The following is a 27,994-nucleotide window of genomic DNA, read 5'->3' on the forward strand; positions in this document are numbered from 1 at the left end:
AGCTTCATCAGATTGCTTTTTCTGCTTTATAGGTATGGTAAAGCTTTTTTCTTCTTCTGTGTGATTATTACTAATCTCACTTCTCAAATCAGATTAGGTTTGCCTTTCCATTGGTGTAAGTCAAGTACAAGACACAGGAATTGATAGCTCTGATGCTGAAGTGATTTTCATCAGGAACAGAACAGCAGACTGTAAGACTGCAGCATGCCATTTTTTAGTAGACTTCAGATATATGAAACTTGGTGCACTCTCAAGAAATTGAATTTAATTTCTTTTACTTATATGCTATGTAAATACACACAAAATGCTATGAAATAGACATTTATTGCTTTCTTTTGAGAGTCCTTTAGGAGTTGAAACGTAGTCAAAATAATTCAGTTCTTATTCTTCCCTCTTACATTTTTTTACCACAGGAAATTATGCTAAAACCACATTACTTTCCTTTGTATATAAATTACTTTCCAATTAAATGGCATCCTAAATCTCTAGACTAAGGATATGATAATATTGGTGTGTGCGTGGCAGAGAAAGGCAGAAAGACTCTTGATAATACATTGCCCAGAGTGCTTTCTTTTTCTGACAGATACTGAACAAGATAAAATGAGTCACTAAATACATTGAGTCACTGAATCACCTTGAGTCCACCTGTAGTGCAAATACATTTGAACAGTCAGTTTAAGATTATCCTGCTTCGGGTACCCCCTTCCCTTGCTAACTGCCATCTGCTTCTGCTGTGAATTTCTCTTCCTGTCAAACACACTTGCCAGATGACACTTCTTAATTTCACATGCTACCATACTTTTTAAGCACTATAAAAATGCAAAGTTTCTGAAGTTCTCTAATAAAAGTATTATCAGTTAGCAAAAAGATTGGCAGTGGTGTATTTTCCCATGGCTAGCAAAAGACAATGTAAAATTATAAAGGTTGCTAACCAAAGCTGTCACGCTCATTAGGTAACTGTTCCCGTTCACACTTCTTCCCCGTTCTTGGTGACCTTTTGAGCTTGAGGAGGGCACTGCTAGCATGGAAGTAAACTAGAAAGCAGAGAGATTGTATGTCACTGGCATTATTAAATGCGTTGCAAATGGTCACTTGATGTGGCTTTGCTGCATGTAGCCTGCATGTCCCCGATTACAGACAAATGGGCGGCTGGGAAGTAATTCTTCCACTGCTCATCTTGTGCCAGGTCAGGCACTCCTCAGGTAGCTTCTGATGGCTTAACAGAGCGAATGAGTCACCAGGTCAAGGGACATCAGCTCATCGGTTCACGGGACTGCAACACTGAAATATACACAAGGCCTGTGGGTCCTGCTTGCTACTGGCACCAGTATGCCTTTGCCACATGGGCTGTTGAGTGAAATGAATCAAAACATCTTCCTTTGTTTCATACAGTATTAATAAGGCTAGAAATGCAGCCCTAATGAATGTCTTGAGGGAGGTCTTTATGGCTGTCATCAAAGCAGATTCAAGGTCTGGATCCATTGGCCATTTTGCAGTGCATTAAAAGTTTAGTGGGGCTTTTGCCCAGTGCTGGTAGGAAACCGCCCTTTTATTCAGATGTGTATTGGCTTGGAGTTTCAGGATGATTTTAAAAGATGTATGGGGTGATGACAGCTGGCAGCAGCCAATCTGTAACAAAGCACTGAGATGGGTTAAGACAAATAAGTCAACCTATACTCCATATGACCTCTGAGAGTAAAAATAGATCATTCCATTCACTTGCAAGGAACAGAGGCATGCTGAAGAGAATGGTGACTAAAGTGCTCCTCTCTACACAGAACAGCTGCCTGAAAACATGCAGAGTGGGAGTTCTCTTCACCTCTTTTATTAGCTCAGTCTGCACTGGATGCTCTCTTGCTGCCTGCATGAGTTGTGTTTGGTTTGCATGAGGTGCCAACAGACAAAGGACTAGCTTTTGCCCAGCCTTTTCTTTTTTTTTACCTTGGGCCGGCTCAGTGCCTCTGTAGGAGCTGGGCAAATACAGAGTCACTCTGTATTTGGCCAAACAAGCAAAGGAAAAACCTCCTCGAGGTCTCAGTTGCACAACAAACAGTTGTACAATGTGAACATCAGAAAAGCATGTGGCCTTTACTCCTGAATCAGGCACTCCAGACACGTCAAGCACAGGTGTTGAATATCTTCTTACTAAATACCCTATTTAAGCCATGGCTGTTGAGTGTGCATGCTTGACAGCCTGCCTTCCCTCTAGCTTGTGGCTGAGAAGGCTGTGGGATACAGATCAAACCTCTTAGTAGGAGAGGTAAAACCCTTCGTACAATAGGGTTTGGGGTTTCACCTTGGACAGGATGTTGTAATATAGGGGTCTAGGTGCAGATGAGTGCTTTTTGGACTTGCTCCCAAATCCCCTGGGTGTTTCCAGCCTCAGCTCACAGATGGCACACCACAGGGCTGATACCTTGTGATGGTGTGCATGTTACCCTGTTCAGCAGGTCTCTGCTAGGGTCATTCAAGCAGTGTGGTGCAGAAGTGAAGCCTGAGGCTTCACATGCAGGTAAGTCATGGAAAAGAAGAGCTTTTTTAGGTTGCTTTGCTGATGCTAATGGACATCTTTGTGTATGTCTGTTTTAGCTGGTAATAAAGCCCAATAGGAGCATGTCTCTTGGGTGAAAGCATTAGAACCCAAGACCTGGTGTCCACACAGTGCATGCTTTAAGGATTTTACCTCTGCATAGTTCTACTCCAGTGCTATGGACTTAATGCCATTTGCACCTGCAGGAGAAATCCAGTTTATGGACTCTGGGCCTGTTGGACTTCAAGATACAGCAGAGCTCTGTGGATTTTTCTCAGTCTGTTGCTGATAGCCGTCATTAGCTAAAGGCTGATTTTGTTATTTGGTATCTCCCCTCTCATCTCAGAGGGCAGGTTCCTCTTCTAACAGCAACAGCTGCTCAAAGACCTGCATTTCCACTCCAGATGTGGAGTTTTGCATTGCTGTAAGTATAACCTGGAAATCCATTTGTAAGCAGCTCTATGCAAGATGTATTTAAAGAGACTGTTGCATATATTTGAATATCTTCTATCCTGCATTTGTGTGAAAAAGTAGGAGCAGGAAGGGCACTACAACCCCCATTTTTAAAAAGCACGATATATAAAAAATACTGTTTGCTAAATTTCCTAAAGCTGTGTAATAAAGTATATAATTGGCTACCTATCTTACTAGAATATTAATTTAAAAAAATATCTTTTTTCCTCTTTTACAGAAAGCAAGATGATTCTTAAAGAAAATGTTTCAGAACACCAACCAAAATTGATAAAGAAAATCATACTCACTTTGTGCTGGATCCTAGCATTATTTGTCAGTGGGGCAGAAGTTAGCGAGATTAACTTGCTGGGTAAGTGTCTGCTTAGGTGAGGTTTGGTGTTCATGGTGCTTTCTGATAGCTGAGAAAAATGGATCTGCATTTTGCCATGCCTTCATGAGTTTTTCCTGAACCTGTTTGTGTTTGTGTCAGGCAAACAGCTGTTTCTAGCCTTTCTGCAAGCTTTTAAAGTATTGATAATGCAATTTACCCTCAATATGATTAAACATTCCATTCCCTAATGAAAAAAAAAAAAAAAAGGGAAAACACAAGGGAGAGTTCCTGAGAACCAAATGGAACAAATTAATTGGGGAGGAGAAGGAAGAGAAAGGCATGGCAAGACCAAATATATCAAAGTCTCCACCCACACAATGTGTCCAGAGGAGCTTGATCTGATTCAGTTTGCAGAGATAAACTGAAACTTCCGAGTCTCCCAGGTGGGCAGGCAAGGAACCAAAGGTTTCATGCCCTCCTGCCTGCTGAAGTGAAACCCTGCCATACTTTCCAGGGTTACCACATCCTGACTGGCAGGACAGGTTATGCAGCAAGGTCAGTCAGCTTTTAGAGAATTCAGGGTTATGATGGATGAGCACAGCTTTCAAAATAATAGTAATAAAATAAATAAAAACTTTAGTAACAGTAACCGAAACATAAGAGGGAAAAGTTTTGAAAGAAGAAAAACAATAATACTTGTAAATCTTCCCCTAAATAGGGAGTGTGGTGGGCAGGCTCTGCTGCTTCAGGTTTGTATCTGTCCCTTCTCCATTAACGTGAGGAGAGCTAGAAAAGCTGCATCTACTTTTCTACGGATGAGTTTTAACAGGTTAGCACCCATGTGAAAATCATCAGTTCACTAAAAATCCTCAGCTACTTTCACATTAGGCTTTTGAAAAAGGCCTGGCAACCTTTGGAAAACTTTGAATAAACTTTTGAAAACACTGGCATATTCCATGTTTAAGGAAATAACTCTCTATTAGCCCAGCATCCAGTCACATAAAAAAACTATTTAACACAAAGAAAGGCAAAGTTATATTTTTGTAGTATCCTTAGTTTTGTTTTGTTTGTGTTTTTTTAAACATGATGACTTTCAGGTGGCACTGATATCTTATTGTTCTGCTTTTTAGGATGTTCCCACGCTGAACCTCAAATACAGTATCGTGCAATTAGTGGTGAGGAGTTTGTTTTACAGTGCACTTTACCAGGTAGAGATGCTACTCACATTTATAACAACTCTCTTCTAAAAGAACATAAAGTGAAATGGTTCTGGCATCAGAAGGATAAAGAGCCACTGAAGGCTATCAAGGAAAGCTCTAAACCTGCTCTCCAAGGTGATGCACTTTGGTTTAAACCAGTAAGGGACAGTGATTCAGGGGTGTACATCTGTCTGATACGGTACGTAATGGAGCAAAAGGCTTATTTTTCTAGACAAGAACAAATTGTTTTTAGTTTTGTGTATTAAATGTTAAACTTTTTTTTTCCTGCATCACTCAGGGAAAAAATCTCATGTCTCAAAATTGTTTTGGAAGTACAAACAAAGGCGGCAGCCAAATGTTCAGGCTATGACACAAATGTGCTGTATCTTCTTGCTGGCAACGGGAATTCAATTACTTGTCCTGGGACAAAATGCTACAGCCATATAAAAAAGCCAGATGTAAAATGGTACAAGGTAAGAGTCACTCTCTTGAGCATTCAAAAAAACTCAGTGGAGGTATAGTTTTAGGACTAGTTAATGCTCACAAGCCATAGGTTCTTGAGCTCTTTGGCAGACAATGCACCGTGAGAAATTCAACCCAAAACCAGAATCTCAAATTGCTATATATCAGGTTTGTGCCAAAGAAATTTGCCACATCCAAAATATTATTTCATGAAATAGAAGACTAGAAATGCTTTCTCTTCAGCTAAGAAATTGAAGTAATTAATCAAATGAAATGAAAGAAATTAGATTCTTTACAAAACTGAAATATGATTGAAATTTAAAATTTTAAGTTTTGTTTGGACATTTTAAGTGCTGAAAATATCAAATATACTAAAGAAAAAGTAGGGTTTTTAAAATTATTTAATGTTTTAAATCGTTCTGTCTGAGACTCCCATTTTTAATGGAACACTACTCCACTGAAACATTATTGACTTACTGTTTTTCTAAACAATGACTAAAATATTTGCAAGCTGAGATTTATTCCTATTGTGTTTGTAAAGAGTGTTAACATACCATCTAAACCTGTATAAATGAGCAAATGAAAATGTCTGAAATTTCAACTGTGCATTTTACTACTGGTATTACTTACATTATTTATTCTATCAAGTAGAATTATGATCTAGTAAAATTTACTCTTAATTTACTTGCAAACTTTAAATGAGGTACATCTTTATCTATATCTTGATCTGAAGCCCACTGAATTTAAGGAGATTTTTTCCATTTTGCATTAGTGGATCTTTTTCAGGAATTTGATTTAAGGAAAATTCTTAATGGTTTTAGATAATATGAATACACTAAGCTGAAAAATAGTGGTGCTTTTCAAAAAATATTTTACTTTCATTCTTTTAAAAGTAGTGACAGTGTTATCAGTCTCAGATGATTCAAGACCATGATTTACTTCTCATAAAAGAACATGAAAATGTTTTCAAAATTTATTTATGAAATAAAAAATACCCAGTCCATCAAAAAAGTCATGCTTTTTGTTGCTCTTTAGTAATAGGAGTCTAATATAGATTAGGTTCATGATTTCACATTTCTCTCACCACAGATTTTAAATTATTTTTTTAAAGATATAATAGTATGTGCATATTATAGACCACAATTTTAAATTTTAATTTAATTTTTATTTAACTGATAAATGTCCTCAGACTCCTAAGAAATCCTTCTTTGGGCTTCAGTGGAAAGAGTTTGATTTAGCCCTACTGCCATGTTAGTCTTGTCCAAATAGTTTAATAACAGCAACAGCAGGACTTCTAATTCCTGTATATTCTTTTCTTTTCATTAGGATGGTCATCAGATAACACGTAAGAAAAGCAGACAAAGCCTAAAGCTTAAGCATAATGAAATCTACTTGAATCCAACCTATGAGATCGATGCTGGAACATATGTGTGTGATTACACCCTATATGACAACAATATCAAGTGGACACTGAGAACGACAGTGACAGTAGAAGTCATTGGTGAGTAAGATAATAACACAGAACAAAATACCTGAAGTAAAGTATGTTTTCTTTGTTCTTTCCTAACAAATTTATGTCTCTTGTTCAGGCTTTTGTTCTGAAAAACCCATACACTGAATTAGTTATATGGTAGTTAAAATCCTCTTCCAAGTGTTCTGAGGACATCTTGAGACATCGCCTAGAATCTTCAATGTTCAGTAATAACATGTAGTATACAATGCCACCATTTTCAAGATCTAATTCCACCATTGATTTATTGTAGTTCCTAACAGTGGGGATCAAATCTACAAAAGGGTTTAGATCTTGTGATCTGGGAGTGGAATTCATGACGCTCCAACAGATGTCAATCTTATCCAGGTGCTCTATGGGGAGTGTTAGGAAGATGCTCACATACTAGGGGGAAGGAGTGCTAATCCTGCATGGGAACTGTGTACAAAAGCAGTGTATCTCAATCCCACTTCTGTCCCTGATGTAGAGGCTTGTGGGAAGGTAGGAGTTAGATAAAAATATCATTCCTTGTGGCATGGATGAGACCTTCATTTTTTTCACTTGACAATGATGACGAAGGTGATGTCAGTGGGATCGCTGCCCATCTTCCACATAACTTTTTAACAGCAGGGGAAACAGGAGACCTGGGAGCAATCCAACTAACAAACAAGCCATTTGTTGCTGCATGTGCTGTCTGGGGAGAATCATCACTGCCTGTATGACCTGTTCTTTTAGGCTTTGCCTGGATTACTAAATAAAACTGTCCAGAACTCTGGCATAGTGATATGGCATGGTTTTATGTTCTCCTTCAAATCATGGTGACCTGTTCCATAACGTTTCCTGTCCTGCGCTGCCCTTCAGGCGAAGCCCAGATATTGCCTGGCAGAGTGCTGTTGGACATCAACACTGTGCAAGGGAGCATGCTAGCAACTCAGGATCAGGAACGAGGGAGACTGTTTAGTTTGCTAAAAGAGAGATGTGGTTATGCTCTTCTCCAGAGTGTGGTAAAATGCTCTCATCAGACACTCCAGTCACATTGGTCAAACACAGGTTCCAGAGGAAAGCATAGCTACATCTAGTCTAGATCCTGAAATGGTTGGGCTCAAGTACAGCTGTTTCTGTATGACAACAGCACAGGACCTATTCTCAGCGTCCTGGTGGAAAGTGGGCCACTCTGGAAGGGAGAACAAGGTTTTGGGAGTGAAAGAAAGGTGTCAGGTGAAGCAACCTGGCTCTGCAGTCTAATGAGGACAGCTCTCCACTGGAATAGCTGGTCCCTTTTTTGCAGATGTTTGATGCATTTGGTACTAAGAAGTCATGGGAAAGATAGATGCACCCCATCAAGACACGGCCTGCAAACCACGTCTCACCACCATGTCTCACCAACTTTTGAGACTTCTATGTGCTGGGTTACAATGTCTGGTGCTCTTTCACTCTTCTCTCTGGCTATATTCCCACAATATTTTCCAAGAAGGCATGATCTAGCTCCACTTTTATTCTGATCTGGGTGACCCTGAGCTAACACACTGAGCTTCTCTGGTTTTTTTCCCTCACTTCACAGTACAGTCAGAAAAACACTTGAAAGGTGCCAGATATATATACTCCCTCTGAATCTTGCATACACTTCTGTGCTGTGGCTTGGTTTAAAAAAAAAAAAAAAAAGTAGTGTAATATAGCATGGTTTCCTGCAGAACGGGACTTTCCTAGAATATCAGAGCCGTGGTTTTAGCCCCTTCAGGCTGTTTTTCTGGAGGCTGAGTAATTGCTTAGTAGATGGTATGAACCGTGGGTGTCATTACTTGTGTCCTTTGGCAGCTCTTGTAATGAAAAAAACATGGTTATTTTAATGCGGGTACCTGTGAACAAGGTGTCTGTGCTCTATGTGTGCTAATTGGGCATGGAATGGGGCTTGACAGGGAATTGGTATGTGGACTGCATCCTTCAGGGGGTTTTGCAATGCAGAGGAGCCAATTTCTGAATCCTAAATAAACTTAAGTGCAGGCTAGATCCTGAGCTCCTCAGCTTAATAAGGTGGCAATGCCTCTGAGTAACTGAGATAACAGGTCTGTAAGTAGCCATGTAAGTTTTGTGGACAAAATTCCTTACCTGCGCATTCTCAGACACCTCAACCATAAATCATCCTTTCAGACTCGGGTGTCTAATCTCCACCTAACATTTGAATTAGAAAATTCTGCAGGATATTTTCTCTGGTCTTCTGCACTGATGATAATATTTTAGTTATTAACAGCATTCCTGTTCATTGCAGCAAAAACCACTACCCATCCACCAAACTTCTTGTATCCCAATGGTGTGGTGATCCTTGAAGCAGAGCTTGGTAAGTTTCAATTCCTCATCTGAAAGCAAAAGAAAATGTTTAAATGAGGTATTGATAGGTAATGATAGGTCTTGATGAAGCAAAATGGCTTTGCTCTCTGAGTTTGAGAATTTTACATAAAATGTATATATTTCCTTGATATAGATCTTTGTGGATATTAAAGGAAGGATCATGTGTTATACAGATCCCAGGCTATTTATAAGAAAAATATTCTGGTGATGTCCATGCATGGTTTTCTGGTGCTAATTTGTTCCAGGAAAGCCACTTGAACTGAAATGCCATGTACAGTTTGGATTTGAAAGATTTTCTCCAATGAAAGTAACATGGAGAAGAAACAACAAAGAAAATATAAATGAGAAATTGATTCAGGAAACAAGGTAAGAAAAAACCCAGTAGTCTGATTACTACTACAATCAGCAGCTGTAAAAATTGTTCTACAACAATTTTACTGAATATATTTTACTGAAAGAAATTCAGAAGGCTCTATTCTTCAACATATTAATGTGTGTGTCCATAAACATGTGACAGATACACACTCCACATACAGAAACACATATTGGTGGCCATAAAGTCAGGAACTCAAACTTTCTGCACAGTCTTAACTCTTCTTCCTAAAACTTTAGCTCATGGACAGCTTCAACATGAATGGTGCTCGTCTTGCCTGTGTCTGCATCAGCTGTTTTCAAGTGTTCCTCCTGTTGTGCCTTGCTAGCAACTCATATAATCTATCTTGAAAGTTGTCTCTGAGCAGGGGAATAAACCAGATCAGTAAGACAGTACTGTGGACATTGAAAGGAGTTTGGGTGCCTCAGACCCTGTGGTGAGTTTGAGTCAGTCTGAGGTCTTGCAGTGCTGAATTTCAGGACACTGGATTTCAGGAATCTTCCCTGTCAAGAATTAATCAGACTCTGGAGAGAAGCAATGTATGGGGGAAAGGCTTCCTGTGACTTGGGGACAACCCATATAGTCACCACGCTTCTCTTTCCTTCCTGTACTTCCCTGTTTCACTCACATGGTGTCCAACTTGGGCAAGAAACATAGTGGAGGAAACACAGGCAAGTGCATCTTTCACTATGCAGTTTTTATCGGAAAACTTTTCTGTACACTGTGGGAAGCAAAAGCCTTGCTGTCACTGCTAAAATCAAGTTCTTAAGAGTCATATGGGAAAAAACCCCAGATAATGATATCTCTCTCTTTCTCGCATACGCCCTTGCTCTCTCACATGAGGTAGACTGGAAATCAGATTTTCCTTGCATTTTTCTAACTTTTGAATGTTTAGCTTTGTAATGTTCTTACCAAGTTTTTAGCTTTTTGCATGCATACAGTTTCTGTTTATTTTTAAAAACTCTAATGAATAAAACATTCCAAACAGACTTTCAATACAGATTGAATCCTTGCCCATGCTCATGCCTGTGTGTCTTCAGTTAGCAGAGGTAGGGCCACAGTAGACTGTCATTTTGCGGTGACATGATATGAGGTGACTTCAGGACCACCTACAGACACCTGTACTTACACAACCTTCATAGAATCAGGGAATCAATCATAGAACTGTTCAGGTTGGAAAAGACCTTTAAGATCATAAAGTCCAACTGTTGACCCAGCACTGCCAAGCCCACCACTAACCACGCATCGAAGCACCACACTATGCATTTTTTTAAAAACCTCCAGGGATGATGATTCCAGTATCTCCCTGGACAGCTTGTTCCAATGCTTGACCACCTTTCAGTGAAGAAATTTTTCCTAATATCCAATCTAAACCTCCCCTGGAGCAACCTGAGGCTGTTTCCTCTTGTCCTGTCACTTGTTACCTGGGAGAAGAGACCGACCCCTACCTGCCCACAGCCTCCTCTCAGGCAGCTGTAGGGAGCGATAAGGTCCCCCTGAGCCTCCTTTGCTCCAGGCTAAACACCCCCAGTTCCCTCAGCTGCTCCTCATTGGACTTGCGCTCCAGACCCTTCACCAGCTCCGTTGCCCTTCCCTGGACACGCTCCAGCACCTCCACGTCCCCCTTGCAGTGAGGGGCCCAAACCTGAACCCAGGATTCGAGACGTGGCCTCACCAGTGCCGAGTACAGGGGGACGATCACTGTCCTAGCCCTGCTGGCCACACTGTTTGGGATACAAGCCAGGACGCTGTTGGCCTTGTTGGCCACCTGGGCACACTGCTGGCTCATGTCCAGCCGGCTGCTGACCAGCACCCCCAGGCCCTTTCCCACCAGGCACTTCCCAGCCCCCCTTCCCCAAGCCTGTAGCGCTGCGTGGGGCTGCTGTGACCCAAGGGCAGGACCTTTCAAAGAGAAATGCTGAAACTCAGAAACCCTGGGTACTCTAGAGTAGTTACAGACACAGATCTGTTGCCCACAACCCTCACTCACCCCCAGAGATTTTCCTCTGTTATCTCTTTATTTCCTATACTTCTGTCTCTTACATCTGTCTCACTCTGCCTATCCTGTTCTTGTTCTTGTTAGCCCTGAGCAAGAGGCTGTGCTGTTCAGCCTTTTTGCCCAGCTAGTTCTCTCTTGGTTCTCCTTTTTGAAGTTCCATTTCTCTGCCTTTCCTCTAGTGGAATTTTTTACATCTTAGAAAAACACAAATAATCTTATAGAAGTCAAGGAGGGCTATATATTTAAATCTAGGCAAGTGTTTTAAGTATTTCACTGAGTTGACAAATTAAGAATAAACCGTTCAGCCTGCAGACCTTTGATGTTAGTATTTTCTTACAATGTAAAAACCAGAGAGAAGTTCCAAACCAGAATATGGCATTGCTGTTAGAAGTTCAAGCTGAACTTTAAGAAGTTGCACGTTCCTCTTAATTTGTATTTAAGACATTTGGGGAATGTATGAATAAACAGCAAAGATATCATGCAAATACATATTTTTTCTCTTTAGTGTTTATCCAGAAGGTTTAAAGGGGCACACAATTCTTCATGTTGCAAAACTGAAAGAAGTTACTGAAAGGGACCTCAGAAGCAACTTCACGTGCTTTGCTGAGAATTCGGTGGGGAATGCCACTGGTGTAATCCAGCTGAAGAGAAAGCAGAGAGGTAAAACTATTTTCCCTTGAAGACAGATTTTGATTTACTCACTGCTACAAATTCAGTTCCCATTGACACTGACTTTTTAGCCAGCTGTAGAAGTTTCTTGAAACTGGATGGGAAAAGTTTGTTTTGTCATATGTCTAGAAAGGCATGTTGTTCTGAGGACTGCTCAGGACAGGGGTATCTGGGGACTTACTGCAGGCAGGTGGGTCAAGTGGAAGCTGGAAAGTAACCGTGAGGAAGAAGAGGAGAATAGCATCTCTGAATATTAATAGGAAATCTACTAAACTGAAACAAAGTGGCTGCTGAAAGCAATAATATTCCTTGATTTTCATAGGATATTTCTGTTTCCTTAGTCTTTAGTATGCACGTTTCTGAGAAGTTACCATAACTGATATGAATGTGTCAGCCTTTCAAACAAAGGCCAAAACCGGAATCAGTGTGGAAATTAAACCATTGAACCCTAGTTCACAGTGGAGATTCATCACGGGAGTGGCACAGGAAGTCTCCAGCAGGGCACTGTCTGCAGCTGTGTGTGTTCTGATGTGACTTTTCCATCTCAAGTAACGACTGCTCTCAGCCCTGCTGAGTGGCACCACAGACCATTTACTCTGTGCCTTCCATCACAGATTGGCTTTTCATACCATCAAGCGGATGCCGTTCAAAAAGCTCCCTGATGGTGAACTGAAACTCTATGTTAAGGCTTGCAGCTAAACGAATTACTGACTTCCCTAAAGTTTGCCGGCAGGGCAAGAATGAAGATTGTGAGATGGTTTGCCCCCATTTCTGGACTGAGTTTTTCATCTAGAGTGTCAACATAATTTTGGAAAGCCTGAGTTATGATAGACCCTTTTCTTTCTACAGTGTTTCTCTTATATGTACTATGCAGCGCCATTTCTACTCTATTTGCATTCCTCTTGTGCACTGCCCTTATTTACCAGCACTGGATTGAAATAGTGCTGATGTACCGAAGTTATCTGGTCCACAACGAAACTACAGGAGGTAAGAAACATTGTGTAATATTGATGTTCTCCGGTTTTTCTACTGCCTTTTGCTGTGTGGGTTAATCCAGTGTGATTAATCGTTTAGTTAAATTCTCTTAATGACCCTATTCTCTTTGAGCTGATACAGAGGTTGTTAAAGCTAGCAAGGTGCCCAGTGGATTCAGATGGAAAAAAAGCCAGGCAGTGTGGAGGAAATATCTAACACCAACTGAAATATCACGGTTAGCCTTTTACAAGATCCCTAATTTACCCGTGGAAGATCAGAGTAGGAAGTTGAACTCTGGCAGTCCTGTTGCAGGGGATAATAGAACATTTCCAACACTTTAACCTCATTCTTCCAAAGCTTTCAACGAAGCCTGTGGACAAGAATCAAATGTCGTTGCAGAACTAAGGGAAGGATTCCAGAGTCTATTGTATTTTTCACTTGAAGCCAAATAATTTCTCAGAAGAATAAACAAAAGAGAGAAATAAGATGATCTAGGGCACCAACAGAGAAGTTTATTTTTGAGACATATTCATATTTCCTGTCTAAAAATTATGTTGACCATCTTGACATTTACTCCAGAGTCATCAGCTTTTGATATTTCAAATCTCCATAGCAGCATTGTCCCATCATCTCAACTTAAATGGGCTTCTGACACAGTAGGCAGTGTAAAAATGTATCAGAAATGACTGTGCCTACTTCAAAGAACTTAACATACCATTCTCTTATTGGCTTGAAAGAAATCTGATAGTATGTGCCCTAGGAAATTCTTCTAAAAATTCTTGAATCTTGATGCAACTTGAGATACAGGTGTCTGTTCTGCTTTTGTGTTTGTATGCATATATGTAGATTATACAAGAGTGTGAAATAACTGTATTTAGATGTCTATAAATACATATGCAATGAGACAACTGCCCTTTTGGAAAGTATTTTTGTGAGCCCTAAGACAGCTGGCAAAAGCGATTTGGGAAATCACTCAAAATTTCCCCTCTATTTGGTAACAAATTGACTTAAGAACCTCTGGGAATTTCCCTCAGAGCTCACCCTGATGTCAGTAGGACAGAGATAGACCTGCCAAGATTTTTGCACTGAGGCTGAAGACACCGTTGTGTTCCACCGTCACAGCCTCTGTCGTGCTCCCTGACTCTCATGTACTGCATGCACACAGCACCATTTGCAGCATGCAGGCATGGAGTATGCAGACCAGCTGTGCCTACCCAGATAGTTCTCTGCCTAAGGTCATTTGCCATAAAATGTGTTCTCTTCCACAGGATTATGTCCTTCTCACTTCATGTGGATGCATATCAAGTCACCTGAGGTCTGAAAGGGCTTGCTCATAGAGCAGAAAAGCAGTAGTTATGACTTAATTTTGCCATTTCTTCCTTTCCATCATTTCTTCCCTCCCATCCCTTTTAGCACAGAATCAGAGAACCGCAAAATCTCACAAGGTTGGAAGGGACCCCTGGGGGTCGTCTGATCCCACATGCTGCTCAAAGCAGAGCCAACCCAGGCCACGTTGCTCAGGACCTTGTGGACAGAGAATCCACATCCTCCCTGCAGAACATGCTGCAGTGTTTGACGCAGTCTCACAGTGCAAACTTTTTCACTAACATCTCATGAGAATTTCCCTTGTTGCAACTTGTATCTGTTGCCTCGTCTGTTACTGTGCACCTCAAAGAAGAGTCTGTCTCCATCATCTCTGTATCCTACCGTTGGTAGCTGAAGACAGTAGTAAGGTCAGCTTTTTTCTCATGCCTCTTTAACCCTTGGGCTTCCTCCTTAGCCAATTCAGATACATCTCTTAAAAATCTTGCCTTTTTCCCCAAGGAGAAAGAAGCAACGTAGAAGCAGTGATACTAACATTTATAGATCACATATGCAGTCACTTTTCTTAAGCTGGGTATTCTTCATTTTCTACCCTTTGGGCATCTTAAATGTCTGTGCAAATGTTCCTTAGGTTATAACTGTTCTTCTGTATAATCCTGGGGGAAAAAAAAAGGTCCTAGTGGTGCTTACTGTATACTTGTTTTTAACTTGCTATTGTAATAGTAGTATTATAAAGGAAAATGGTGGTGTATGTATTAATGGTCATTGTCTAATAAGATTGCAATGACCTCTATGGGTGAAATGAGGAATATGTGGCTTGCAGTGAAATTTATTGTCATTTAAAAACTGTTTTCAAAGGCGCTTCAATTCAGGGTGTAGCTGAATTGGAGTTCAGCTAAACCAGTCCAGTGAACCCCTGCCCCACCTTCAATTCCCATATTAGTCCTGCGTGCCTGCTGGTGGTGGTTCACCCTTGTGGGCCTAAATCATCTCAACCCAGCAGAAAAACCACTCGGTAAAAGACAGTGACTAGCTAGCAAATTGAATCTACTTCCTCTGTTACCACCAGAGCTTCAGCACAAGTGGAAGGAAGTGGTGGGAGCGTGTAGCCAGGAGGAGAGGGGAGGAGCGGAGATGCAATGTGTGTTGTCTAATCACATCCTTGGCCTCCAGTGCTAATCTGCACACCTATGTTTTGTTTAGATTATATACTTTCTGCTATGTGCCCAGCTCATGCATGTTGTTAGTTTTCTCTGTGTTTCCTTTGCTCCTTGGAATCCGTATGGGATCTTCCAGATCCTGTGGGAACTTGATGGCTCTAGCTCAGGTTTGTGATCCTAATCTTACATCTAGGGATAGAAATCAGGAGCTTGACACTGAGGCATGGGGTGATGATACTCAACACCATTACTTAGATGTCTGTGCTGGAGGCAGGTATCTCAGTTCCCATGCAGTGAAGGAGTGGTATATGGTAAAATCCAGAGAGCTTCTCAGCTCACCCTGTAGCAGCACCCTGCAGTAGCATCCTGCGCTAAACAGCTTCTTTCTTTCTTTCTTGTTTCTGTTAACTGTATTGACACATGATACAACTCAGCTGATTGAACATAGGGTCTGATGTCATTTGAGCTGCCCGATGATGTCCTGTCATTCCAAAAGATTTGAGTCTCCAATAGTTTGCACCTCAAATTGGACAGTCTCATCAACCTTAGGACACCTTAAATGTCATCAGGCAACAACATATGAGGAACTGGACTGAGCTCACTGTGCTTTTTGCTTTCACCAGAAATGCTTTTTGTTTTCTTCCCTCCTCCCTCAAGTTAGCTCCAATTTTATTCAGCAAATAGATAAGATTTGCTTTTGCCTTGTAGTTAAGAATGGGCCTAACCTGGGTCATTGGTACCAGGGTGTTTCAAAGCTGAGACAAGTTCTTCATATATTTTTCATCTGCACTTCACAAACATATTCTTTTAATGAGACTGCAACAAAGTTCAGGAACTGGTCAGTACTTGATGTCTGAGCTGATACTTGGATCAGACTTAGGCTTTGCTACTTGCACCAGTCTCTGATAGAAACATACTGTATGAAAATAGCGCATCTTTCGCAAGCAGCTAATATTTAAGATAGTTGTTCCTTTGAAATTCACTATTTTTTTCAAAAAGGTTGTGCATTAATGAGTATTTTTGGAATCCGTGTTTGGGCAAACAGAGAAAAGATTGGGAACCATTCCCTGCAACATGGATTTTGCCTGAAAGAGGCCAGATCTCCCACTGGTGAAAAGTGGACTGTGTTTGTGAAAATGCAGATAAATGCCTGATTTAACCTTCCTTGCACCAGTAATCTGTAGCTTCCTCATTTGCTTTAGTAGTCTATGTTTAGAAAATTTGCAAGAAAGTGAGGACTAAAGGTTGGCTTTGGGTAGCTGGATGGCTGTACTTCATGATCAAGTGATAATTTTAGATTTGTGTTGTGCCTACTTAAATAGATATAAATGAAAACTGAGCATTAAGCAAACAGCTGAATCCTTCAGACAGACTTGTTAATGTATATGGTGTTATTTATTTTAGATGGCAAAGAATTTGATGCATTTGTGTCCTATGCAAAACTAGACTCTTCTGAAAGTGACTCTGCTCTAATTAGTGAGGAAAAATTTGCCTTGGAGCTTCTTCCAGATATGCTGGAAAAAAAATACGGATATAAGTTATGCATTCTTGAAAGAGATATCCTTCCAGGAGGAGGTAAGATCCCTGTGAATGGTAGAAAATATTCAGTTCCTTATAAAATTGGTTTTCACTTTCCAAAAAACCTTATGCACCAGATCAGCAAATGGTATATTTTGGTACTGGAGCTTCTGCTCAAATCTCATCGTGTTTTGATCGTTATATCTGTCCCCTGTACCTGAAGCATACATACATTTGAGTGTGGTGGCTGGGAGCTGCTAGGCTGAGACAAAGCTTCTTGTCCAAGAATTTCTTTGCAAGCAGACTCCATTCTCTGAAAAGAAGACCCCAAATATTTCAGTGGTTGCTTTCTGAGCAACTTCAGTCAGTGCTACCTGCAGCAATTAGAAAGGCCTCAGTACCTGTCCCTAGGAGAGACAAAGACAACTCAAAGTGTCCCTTGAGACCCTGTATGAGTAGCAACAAAGTGTGTTGAGGTCTCAGCTGTGACCTCCACCTCCTGAGCAGCAAGTTGTGTACTCTGGGCTATGTAAGAACAGCCATGGTACCCTCTGATAGCGAGCACGTTTCTAGGGGTTATGTGACTGCTCAGCATCCCTATTTTTTGTTTTCCTTATTTCTGGGTTTTAGCTGTTGATAAGATAAAAATGTTCGTTATAGAATGCAGTAACGATTGCCATTTCTTCTCTAGCATACACAGATGAAGTTGTTACAGCTATTAAACAAAGCAGACGAGCAATAATTATTTTAAGCCCAGCCTACGTCAGCGGACCAAGCATTTTTGAACTGCAGGCAGCAGTGAACTGTGCATTGGAAGACAAAAAGATCAAACTGGTATTAATAAAGTTCCAGGCTTTCCAAGAGCCAGAGACTTTGCCTCCAGCAGTGAAGAAAGCTCTTCGGATTTTACCAGTCATTACCTGGAATTCTTCTATTTCTGCTGCTCCAACCAAGAAGTTCTGGAAATATGTGTATTACCACATGCCAGTGAAAACTACTAAGGTGCTGGGAAACTGCAGCCTAAAAGGCTTTTTCCAAAGGTTATTCAGCCTGGTATATCAATAGCAGAAATTTCAGAGGGATGGCAGCAGGTTCAGGAATAGTGATGTAAAGGACCTTTTCCACATCAGCTGACCACTGTGGACTGTCACTGCACTCAGCAATAGCTCACTCCAAAACAGTGAGGATGACTGCAGTGTGACAGTGCTGCAGCCCCACAGTAAAACTAAGTGCATGGCGCACAACTGTAAATGTGAGCTATCTTTCATAAATTATTATTTTATTATTATATTTATTATATTTATTATGTTCTTTTGCTGTTATGTTGAGGCATACATGTGAATATTTTGTTCTTTGCACTGTATTTCTTCTGGAATATTTTTATACTTGTTTTCTAGAAAAATATTAAAAAAAAGGAACTCCAGAGGAAGCTTTCAGTTTAATTTTCCTGTGCAATCTAGTGGGACAAATCCAAACTCTTTAAATGAGTTACATCCTCCTGTGGGAGCACCAAGGAAGTACCGTGGAAGACTGCTACAACTGGGTATGTTGAAGGGATTGAGAAAAGAAGGAACACCGCGTCAAGGCTGATCCCAGGCACCTCCATCCTTTCTGCAATGGGAGAAAGCATTCCTACCAGTTGCAAAACATCTCATCTGCTGGCATTACGGGTGTGTTGCAGTTATAAATCAAAGTCCTGGTTGTCACAGCTAGTAGATTTCCAGGGACTCTGAAGTCTCTCCCTTGCAGCCCTCTAGCTGCTAACTCTCCAGGGTTCATATCACTTACTCTCAAAGCATCTCGCAGACTGTGTGTATATGGCTGTAGCTAAGTGTAATGCAATGGTTAGTGGTATGACAATCTGAGTAGGAGAGCCACTGCTCTGATGTTCTGCTGACTTCATTTGGCCTTCAATTTAACAAATCCTTGGTTTATAATGCTAATTGAATAGCTCATCTGCCAGACTCTTTGCTGGAGAGAGACTTCCAAGAAATACTGCTGTTAACAGGACTGGTATACTGAAAAAAGAACAACTTTTTTGGAAGCAGGCTGGACATCATCCACCTAATTTTGTATTGGGTTCAAAGCTTTCAGTGGGATGAGCGGTAGTGGTGCTGTGGGGCAGAAGCAGAAGGTAGTGCCTCATGTAGAAACAGAACATCAAACGTCATCACTGGCTGTACCACAGAAAATTTTGACACTGCAGTTGTAGCTGCATTAGGGATTTAATTCAGATAATGATAAGGTTTTGAAGCAAATCTCCCAGTTGTCACCAGTTGTTGCCTTTTGCTTTGCACTATAGGGCATCGCAGGTGTACACATTGGATACCTTTCCATAGAAAGTCAAGTGAAAGACATTCCCCACCAATGAAGAGCCATTAAGTCCGTGGGACCAGTTGGCCTGAAGGAATCCCCCTGAAACACACGCAGTGCAGATGTGGGGTCCTCAGTACTGGTTGTTTTGGAGTAGTCTGCACTGTTTTCCAGCACAACCAAATCAGCAGGCAATTTGAATAACTTGCCAGTAAATTAAATTTACTTACTTCTAATGTATGTAATACAGGCTTTAGCAACTTCTACTATGTGCAGACACTAATATGTTTGCTCGCTTTGTTATCCTAACAGTAAACACGGTAGCTGTGGTGGAAAGAAGAGACTCACCTTTTAAAATAAATGTTCCATAACGCTGAATATCGTGTTGGAGGAGAGGAAAACAAATGCCAAATACAAGACAATTCAAGATCCAGTTCTAGGCACGTGATGTGACTCAGACCTCCCCCTGGTTATTGTTACAGTGTGCTAAGTTACACACATACATTCGAGAGAGAGAACACGTTTCTAAACGAGAACGTAGTTTGGGCGCTCCTCCACCAGATGTCCCTGCCGTGAGCCCTGCGGAGTCTATTTACACACCGAGTGGCTTTGTCACCGGGTGAGACAGGGCCAGTGAGCAGTGCCAAGTGTGGTACCTGAGGTGCCAGTTGCGCTGGGGAGGCAGACGGGGAGTGAGGGCAGGAGAGGAAGGTCCGGACCAGGCTCTCCTGCCTGCTCAGGGTGCCACTGTCTCTCCTACCTGATGCTATTTACTAATGCTGTGCTGGCTGCCTGAATGGTGTGCATTGCAGCTTTTTTTTTTTTTTTTTTTTTTTTAGTGACAGTGGGAAAAAAAAATCAGTGCAGCTGGATAAATAACATAGTTAGAAAGGGCTTTTTTATTCCTTAACAGGGCGATGCTGTGGCCAAGGTTTATCTGGGTCGGAGGAACCTGCAGAACCGGTATCTTCATACAAACTCCAGGCCCGCCTGTAATACAAGGAACAGGACAGGCACATTAGGACTTTTAAAATGACCTTTAATAGGCAAATGAAGCAGCCCTGAGGAAGAAGTCTATGAGCAGCGCGAATCAACAGGAGTGAGTGTTGCATACCTTCATGCACCCACTGTATGCTCTACCTGTAATAAAAGAGTCATGGCCCCAGACATGGGCTCTGCCGCACTTGCACATGCAAAGCTTTTAACCTGGTTGGTGTCCCTGTTGAGTCTGGTATGCTGTTCTGCTGCTGCTACTGTGGATGAGCCCAACCCGGGCAAGAGTTTCTTGCCTCAGTATGAATCTGATCATGGGGGAGCTGTTGACTCTTCACAAGATACAAGGCTACATGTTTTCACAGTGGACTATGACTATGTGCAAATTCCCTATGAAGTTACCCTTTGGATCCTCCTTGCCTCTCTTGCAAAAATAGGTAAGTAGAATATGGGATCTTGGGACCTCCTACCTTCGCAAGAAGTTAAATATGCACCATCTAACCAAGTATCTTCCATGCATTTTTGTAGCTGGGACTGTTTTTACAGTTTCTTTCCTCAAAAGAACAGGTGTGTTCACTACCATGACAATGACAAAATTCCATCTCTGAATGCTTCCAGATTACTTAAGTAAATATATGACCCCTAATTTTCATGTCTCTTGGGTTTATCAATGTTAGTGAGTAGCAACAGAGCTCCCCTACAGTGCTGTCCATCCCTTTTTCTAGGCTTCAAACATCACAAGATAGCAGAATTTGCCACAGCTGTAGAAATCAGTAACACCAGGCTGAGACTTCAAGTATGTTGAATTTGGGGGAGAAAAGTGGGAATAATTCTTCCTTTGTGTGAATAATAGGAAGCATTTCCCTGTGAGTCTTTGTTTTGCATGTTTGCTCCTTAAAGTTGCTCAAAAAGTAATACCGGAGGAGAGGGACTGAGAGTCTAAGAGGGTGTGGCTCGCGGAGATGTAGGGTAAGTGCCTTTTGAATACATATCAATACATCTAGCTTCTATTTGAGCTCCATGTAGCTATCTGAATGAAGACAGACAACTCAGGGAGAAGTAGGGACTGTGATTAACATAGCAAAAATGGCTCACCATGTATCCTACAGGTTTGCATGGCTGTGCTCAAACTATTTTGACCGTTCAGCATTCATGCAGCAATAGCAAATAAATGAAGGTGAAGAGCTGCACGCATGTGATTTCCCTGTTTGTTTGATCTTTCCATTACTATAGAACAGGCTAGTAGGTGGGACTGATGACTTTCTGGAGGTGGCCTGAAGATAAACATTTTTCATGTCATAGTCACACGATTGACAAAAATTGTTGCCATGGGCCATGATTCGCCAGTTTCATAATAGCTGATGATCTCAATCCAATTCCTATAAACAAATGTCTTCACTGCTAACATAATAATAAAAATTTTCACAAATCAAATGTGTTGTTATGGCATCAGCAGAGTGTGTTAGCAGTAAGCATATTGATCAATTTCATTATTCATCATCCATAAAAGCACAGGACTTGCCATATGGCAAATCTACTCAATGTTCTTGTTTTGAGCAAGAAATAGATACTTTAGAAGAACTGTGTGATGCCTCCCAAGCAGACTTGTTCCTTAGCTGGGAGTTTTCAAATAATATTATTTTTGATGGAAAGCATGGGGCTGTTGACTTCAAATCTACTTGGAAGAAAGAGTTAGTTTCAATAATCTAGTTACCCACTGAAGAACATTTCCAAACTGTTACAAATTTTTAGTGTTTTATTCGCATATTATCTTCTTTCTCTATTTTAAGATTTTAGGGTGGGAAACATTTCTGAGACCTTGAAAAGCAAGACAGTTCCCTTATTCTGTAAAACTGACAGAAGATTTGAACATTACTTTTTCAATTAAAAAAGGAGATGAGTAGATTTATGATCTTAACATACTTTTTGATACAAACAAATAGTCTCCTAAATAAATTATTTTCAATTTCATAAACATATTTTTTTTTGCCTTTACTTTTGAACATTGTTAATTTGAGGGTCACAGAAATGCAGTCACGGCATTAGTTTCTAGAGTTATGGGATGAAGGCTTACCTAGCTTCAGGTATGGAGACACAGCCATTGGATTTATAGGTTTCTTAGTCTGCCTCATAGTCTTTCTTGTAAATTCTGGAAAATTCCTTACATTTCTAGTAGAAGCACTTCTCATTTGCAGTATGATTACACAGTTCCTGGTATAGAGACTAGATGAGCCATTGCTAGACGTTATCTTAGTATTGGTATCAGTATTGATGTCTGATGGGAAGATTATATGAATGCAGTTGCAGTAGCAGTACACTAAAACAGGCAGAAGGAGCTTCACACCCACAACATTTATACAGTAACTGTAGCCCTGTTTCCATAACACAGCTTGGCTACCTTTGTGCTTGTGAGCTGACCTCAGCTGTGCGTGACTGTCCATATCACCTCAGTTCGGTGTGCTCCTGCTCGGCTCTGGCCCGTGCCGACAAGCCTTCTCCCAGGCAGTGCCGAGGCAGGCTGTGGTCCAGGATCTGTTCCCACAGGCAGTTTGGATATGACCACTTTTTGCTGAGGTAGGGAAGAGAATGCTGGGGTAGGGAAGAGAATTTGGCTGTACAGATGCAAGCTGAACCTTTCTGCTTGGAAAAGTCTTTGGCCTGCTTAATTTGCTACTGTAGACTCAGCCTTTATTCTAGCAAGGGGAAAAAAAAATCCCTTAGGGTGCATTACTTTCTCAGATATTTGAGAAAATATCTGAGATAATGTTGAGGCTGCTGATAGTTCTTCCAGCTCTGCTGAAATCACTGGTTTTCTTTCAGCGAACGGACTCAGAAGGCTCTTTACAAAATGTTGTTTACCTTTTGGAGGAACAGAAGTTCTCCCAGAAAAGTGAGGTTAATCAGCTTGTACAAAGCCTTGTGTTACTGTCGCTTCATTCCTGCTGCTTTGGATATTTTGTTGAGTGAATACTCACTGCCTCTGTTTGTGGATCACCTGGAGTCCATGCCATGCTTCAGGAGAGTGTCGGAAGTGGAGGAAGCTGAGTAGACCATGGTACCTGAGCTGCTCCCTGCTTCCTTGGGTTTCTCCAGGTCCCTGGTCCCAAATCCAGCAGGAGCTCTGCAGCCAGGGACCTGCCTCAGCACTGGGGGGATCTTCCTTTGAACCTGCAGCCAGGGACAGGGGTCTCTTTGAGATGGAGGGACAATTCTGTGCCCCAAAGGCTTGGTAGTAGTGATTGCACAGCAAGGATTCTTGAATATTTTCTTTCCAAATTGTGAGGCATGTTTTCAAAGAGGTTTCTGCATTCCTAGAAGTGGAGCTTAGACTCAGGCACATTTGCTCAGCAATTGAGACCTGGGGAGTGGGAAGAAAAAAGGTTCATGACCAAACTGTTCCCCTGCTTTAGCGATACAAGTCTGGAAATATTTCATTTTTAAGGGAACAATACTGCCTGTTTTTACATTCATAATCCTAAGAGCAAAACCTGGCTGTCTAAAGACAAAGTCTTCGAAGGCAGGCAAAACATCAGTCTGACATCAGGTTAATCTAAACCTGACTAATACCCTAACGTTTTATGCAAGGTTTCCATCTCTATCACCGATTACCAAGACTCATGCCCGAAAGCTGCATCCTGATTGCCATTGGAGCACTGGTAGGAGCAATCATCTATGCTTCTGATCACAAGTCTCCACCGGTGATGACCACAAGTATTTACTTCTTGTATCTCCTTCCACCCATCGTCCTGGAGGAGGGTTATTTCATGCCAACTCGCCCATTTTTTGAGAACTTTGGGTCCATCCTGTGGTGGTCTGTGCTGGGATCTCTGCTAAACTCGTTTGGGATTGGCCTCTCCCTCTACGGAATCTGCCAGATTGAAGCCTTTGGCCTGACAGACCTGAACCTGCTGCAGAACCTCCTCTTTGGCAGCATGATTTCAGCTGTGGATCCTGTGGCTGCTCTGGTAGTTTTTGAAGAAGCCTCCGTTAACGAGCAGCTTTACATGATGATCTTTGGAGAGTCATTGCTAAATGATGGCATAACTGTGGTGAGTTTCTTTCCACTCATTGTCTTCCCCTCTTTGGGTTCCTGTGGCTTGTAGGATTATTGGGCACAGGACTAAAGCAGCTTTGAGGAGTTCCTAGATACATTATTCTATGGATACTCCACTCCATTACACTGAAGTAATTTCAATGTATGTAAAGAGTACATCTTACATTAACTCTTTCAAAAACGTATTGGTTTAGAGCTGCTGGAAGAGGGAAGCATACAGATACACATGTTGCTCTTGTATTCCCTGAAGTGAATAGAAAAGCTATAGCTGATCTTGCTGTGAGGATCAGTGTAAGACCTAGGAATGTTCTTGACATTGTGCAAGCAAACAAATAGAAAATTGTACCACATAAAGACTGAAGGCAACGAGGGTACTGATAGAGACCCTGCCTTTTCATGTGCTTTAGAGAGCCCTCTGGGGAAAAAAACCAAACCAAACCAAACCAAAACCAAAACCAAATACAAACCCAAAAACCAACCCCCCAAAAAAGCCAGACATGGACAACCTCTGGAGGCTGCACTTCTCCAGCCGTTTCTGGGAAGTTCCCCAGAGACCCTAGAGAAGAATTCCAGAAGCCACTAATAACTTTGCATAACTCTGTTTCTAGCAGTAAAAAACCTGACATCTGACAAATGTTCACCTTTCTTGGCTATCTTATCTTAAGTGTCCAGAAACAATGCTTCTTACTTTTATTTTTTTATATGAAAAATTTGTTTTTACAGAGCTCCTTTTGCTAATACTTTTCCTCATTTCTTATTATTTCTATGAAAACTTGGAGCAACCTGAAATTCTAGCTGCAAAACACAATTGACAAAAACACTTAGAACACACGTATTTTTCAATAAAGAAATTCAAGCAGGAGATGTTATTTCTCAGAAACAAACAGGACTGCTCTTGTGCTCCAAGTTAACTGCAGGTTAAGGAGTTTTGCTAGATAAGATCTTTACAGAATTTAAATCACAGGAATCTAAAATATATAAAAACTATTCAGGTACTGTTATACATGAGGTACAGCACAACTTGGACTTGTAAAGTCTGTACAGAGTTCATTGTTGAAAGGCTTCATGGGAGAAGTGCAGTTTATGAGTAATGTGAAAAGGAAAAGAAATTAAATAAATTCTTGCAGTCACAGCCTATTGATCATAAATCGTTCCCCTTGGTGAATCAGAGCTGTAGGGCTGATGTAGAACCAAGGGACAAATGTTACTCAGCTTTAAATGAAACTGTTTATGCGTTATAGTTGTAACAAAAAATTCCCCAATGCATCTATCACTTCCAGTTGTCTTTTTGGTTCCTTCAAGTGCAGACCTCAAAAAGTAATATGTCTTCCTCACTCTGGAAGAGCCTGTTTCATCCTTTTTTTGACTGGCTCACTACCTCACCTTCCCTTTTTTCTCAGCTGTTATTTATGATGTGGGATCCAACTCATAATGGTGTTTACATGATCTTTCAGTTAGGATCCTGTTATTGCATCCGTGTAGTGACAGAAAGCCTTTAAAAACAGTGGTATTTAGGCATTTCTCAGCACCACTAAGTCTGATAGCAAAAAAGATGAAAGGACTGTACATGGGGAGCGTTGGCCACACCACTGTGAGTTGCCTTTGCCCCATGTGCCCTCATCTTTGGGGAACCTTCTCCCAGCAGCTATGTTGCAATCAGTTTGTCAGCTCCTGCTGATGTATCTCCACATTGACCACCTCTCATATATTTTCTGGGCATTCAAATTTTCCAAATCTCTACCTGGCTTCATGTTTGAGAAGTCTGAAGTATTTGTCACCTGGATGGAGCCCAGTAGGTTACTTTCTCCTCTCTGATACCCCCCCTTTCCTTTTAAAAGGCTTTAAAACTGCTTATCTTGGGTGTCTTATCTTACCATTTCCTCCCTGTTCCTCTCTTAACAGTTTCCTTTGAGTTAACTCTGTGTTTAAAAAGATAATATCACCAAAATATATTAAGCATACATATTTTTGATTGTTTAAATACAAGTATCTGCTGGTTCTCTCCAGTCTGCTTATCAGCTTGACCATTTTTTCCCCTAGCAGGAAAAACTGGTATAAAATTTGCTGGACTTGTGTGTTATATTTGAGGCAACAATAACTCCCTCTCCTATATTTAGTTCAATATCCTTGTATAAAAAAATCACAAAATAACATACTGTGGAATTAGAATGATGATTTAGGGGTTATGCCTTTAATGTAGGGGACTGGGACAAAAATGGCTAATTTACCCTTTCTACTCATTTTTAGGACCATATAGGGCCTCAGCAGGGCCATGCCTGTGGATGGAACAAGGCTCCAGGTCCTGTTCATTGCTTCTTTTACTGGTTGCTTCTGAGTGGACTGTTAGCATCAGAATAGTACAAACAGCAACAGGACTGGTCCTAGCAAGTATCATACATTAGGGGAGTTCCAAAGCTCTGTTCAAAACAGTGATGTGGGTAAATTCAGTGTGGATTTCATTTAAACCTGAACAGAGGTGGAGGACCCTGATTTTGCTGCAAAGTATTTCAGGCATCTGAAGCTCTGGTCCTGCATACACACAGACCGTTTCTATCTCAAGAGGAGCTGAGCACCTGTGTGCAACAGGAAATAGATTCTTTCCTCTGACTACTTAATCTCTGAGGCTTGATTTGAGAAACACTGAGAACACCTATACATCATGCTGTACTCAAAATTAAGTGGCAGTGACTATTTAGACTGCTATCTAATGGTGCCTTCTCTTCTTTGTGCGCAGTAGCACAGCAATTAAATAAACCTACTGCATGATGGAGACCCACATAAAATTGATTTTTTTGTTTAAAGGTATTTGAATTTACCCCTCTGATGTCACTGAGGAAGCCTTTGACTACTGGATTGTATGGGTGCTAGGGAGGAGGATGGAGATATTTCTCCTGCTGTTGAAGCTGACCTATGTGTTTAGACTAAAATTAAGTGCATGTGGTCAGAAAGAGCTATCGCGGTGGAAAGAAAAGAGTTATGAAGGCTGCCTGTGTTGGTGTTTAAGGCAGTCGCTTGAAAATCTTTTTTCCAATGCTTCTGATGTGGATGATATTTGCAATGCTCGTATCATAGACAACTGGAGCAGGGACCAGTCCCTGGGGAAGTCCCCTGTGGATGACAGTGTCACACTGCCTCTTCTTCTCCCTGGCTCTAATAGCCACCCAGTGGTACACCACTACATGGTAATATCCCCTCCAAAAAACCCAAAGCATGACATTCTCAGAGTTGTTAAATGAGGCCAGCTATCAATCCATCCCTTCTTGTTGGGTGAACAAAGGCATCTTGAGCTGATTCAGGCTTTTCTACCATATAAAGAATTATAGTACTCTGTTTACTGGCACAAACACTGCAATGTAACTTATCCAAGCAGCAGTTACATGGAGCCTCACTTGTATGATGCAGTGCAGGATGCTGTGCAGAACAGTTTACTCCCACAAAGCATGTTACAAAAAAAATGAGAACTATGTCGCATTTCCATAATTTCTATTTTAATGCCAATTCAGTTATATCATATAAACGCTTTAGGAACTAGAAAAAAGGAGAAAAACTTACTATCATTTGCTGAGTGTAATTTGTTTTATTCATAAGTCAGCATAGATTCATGCCTTGGTATCATTTATAAAGAATCATGTCTTCAAAACAGGCTGAAGTCTGCAAGAAAGGGGGAACAGAGAGGGAACAGGTTTTGTAATTAAAAGCTATATGGTAAGTACAGTAAGGTTTACTTACTGTGGAGAGATGAACCCTCTTTTCCTTATCTGCCACTGAAGAACCTAATTTCGTACATATTCATCAGGAAAAAGAAGG

General features: G+C 41.1%; 2 protein-coding genes across 7 annotated transcripts in view; both read left to right on the top strand.

The window, feature by feature from the left end:
- Nucleotides 1-18,165, top strand: part of LOC101915811 (interleukin-18 receptor 1) — a 53,185-nt gene extending 35,020 nt beyond the window's left edge. For 4 of the 5 annotated variants that reach the window (XM_055801883.1, XM_055801881.1, XM_055801882.1 and 1 more), the window contains 10 exons: nt 3,222-3,353; nt 4,445-4,712; nt 4,812-4,986; nt 6,302-6,476; nt 8,731-8,799; nt 9,056-9,176; nt 11,688-11,842; nt 12,701-12,838; nt 16,714-16,884; nt 17,519-18,165. In XM_055801883.1, coding sequence (XP_055657858.1) covers nt 3,222-3,353; nt 4,445-4,712; nt 4,812-4,986; nt 6,302-6,476; nt 8,731-8,799; nt 9,056-9,176; nt 11,688-11,842; nt 12,701-12,838; nt 16,714-16,884; nt 17,519-17,892 — 1,778 coding nt within the window. In that variant the 3' untranslated portion in view covers nt 17,893-18,165. Of the gene's footprint in view, nt 1-3,221; nt 3,354-4,444; nt 4,713-4,811; nt 4,987-6,301; nt 6,477-8,730; nt 8,800-9,055; nt 9,177-9,422; nt 10,450-11,687; nt 11,843-12,700; nt 12,839-16,713; nt 16,885-17,518 lie in introns of those variants that run through there. The other variant, XM_055801884.1, reaches the window with a different exon arrangement.
- Nucleotides 18,166-18,510: 345 nt separating this feature from the next.
- The window catches only part of SLC9A4 (solute carrier family 9 member A4), a 45,226-nt gene continuing 35,742 nt past the window's right edge, over nt 18,511-27,994 (top strand). The window contains exons 1-3 of one of the 2 annotated variants that reach the window (XM_055801885.1): nt 18,511-19,759; nt 20,054-20,570; nt 23,719-24,182. In XM_055801885.1, the coding sequence (XP_055657860.1) occupies nt 20,297-20,570; nt 23,719-24,182 (738 nt within the window). In that variant the 5' untranslated portion in view covers nt 18,511-19,759; nt 20,054-20,296. Of the gene's footprint in view, nt 19,760-20,029; nt 20,571-23,718; nt 24,183-27,994 lie in introns of those variants that run through there. The other variant, XM_013302652.3, reaches the window with a different exon arrangement.

This window comes from Falco peregrinus, chromosome 4 (assembly GCF_023634155.1).
Source record: "Falco peregrinus isolate bFalPer1 chromosome 4, bFalPer1.pri, whole genome shotgun sequence".
Taxonomy (NCBI): domain Eukaryota; kingdom Metazoa; phylum Chordata; class Aves; order Falconiformes; family Falconidae; genus Falco; species Falco peregrinus.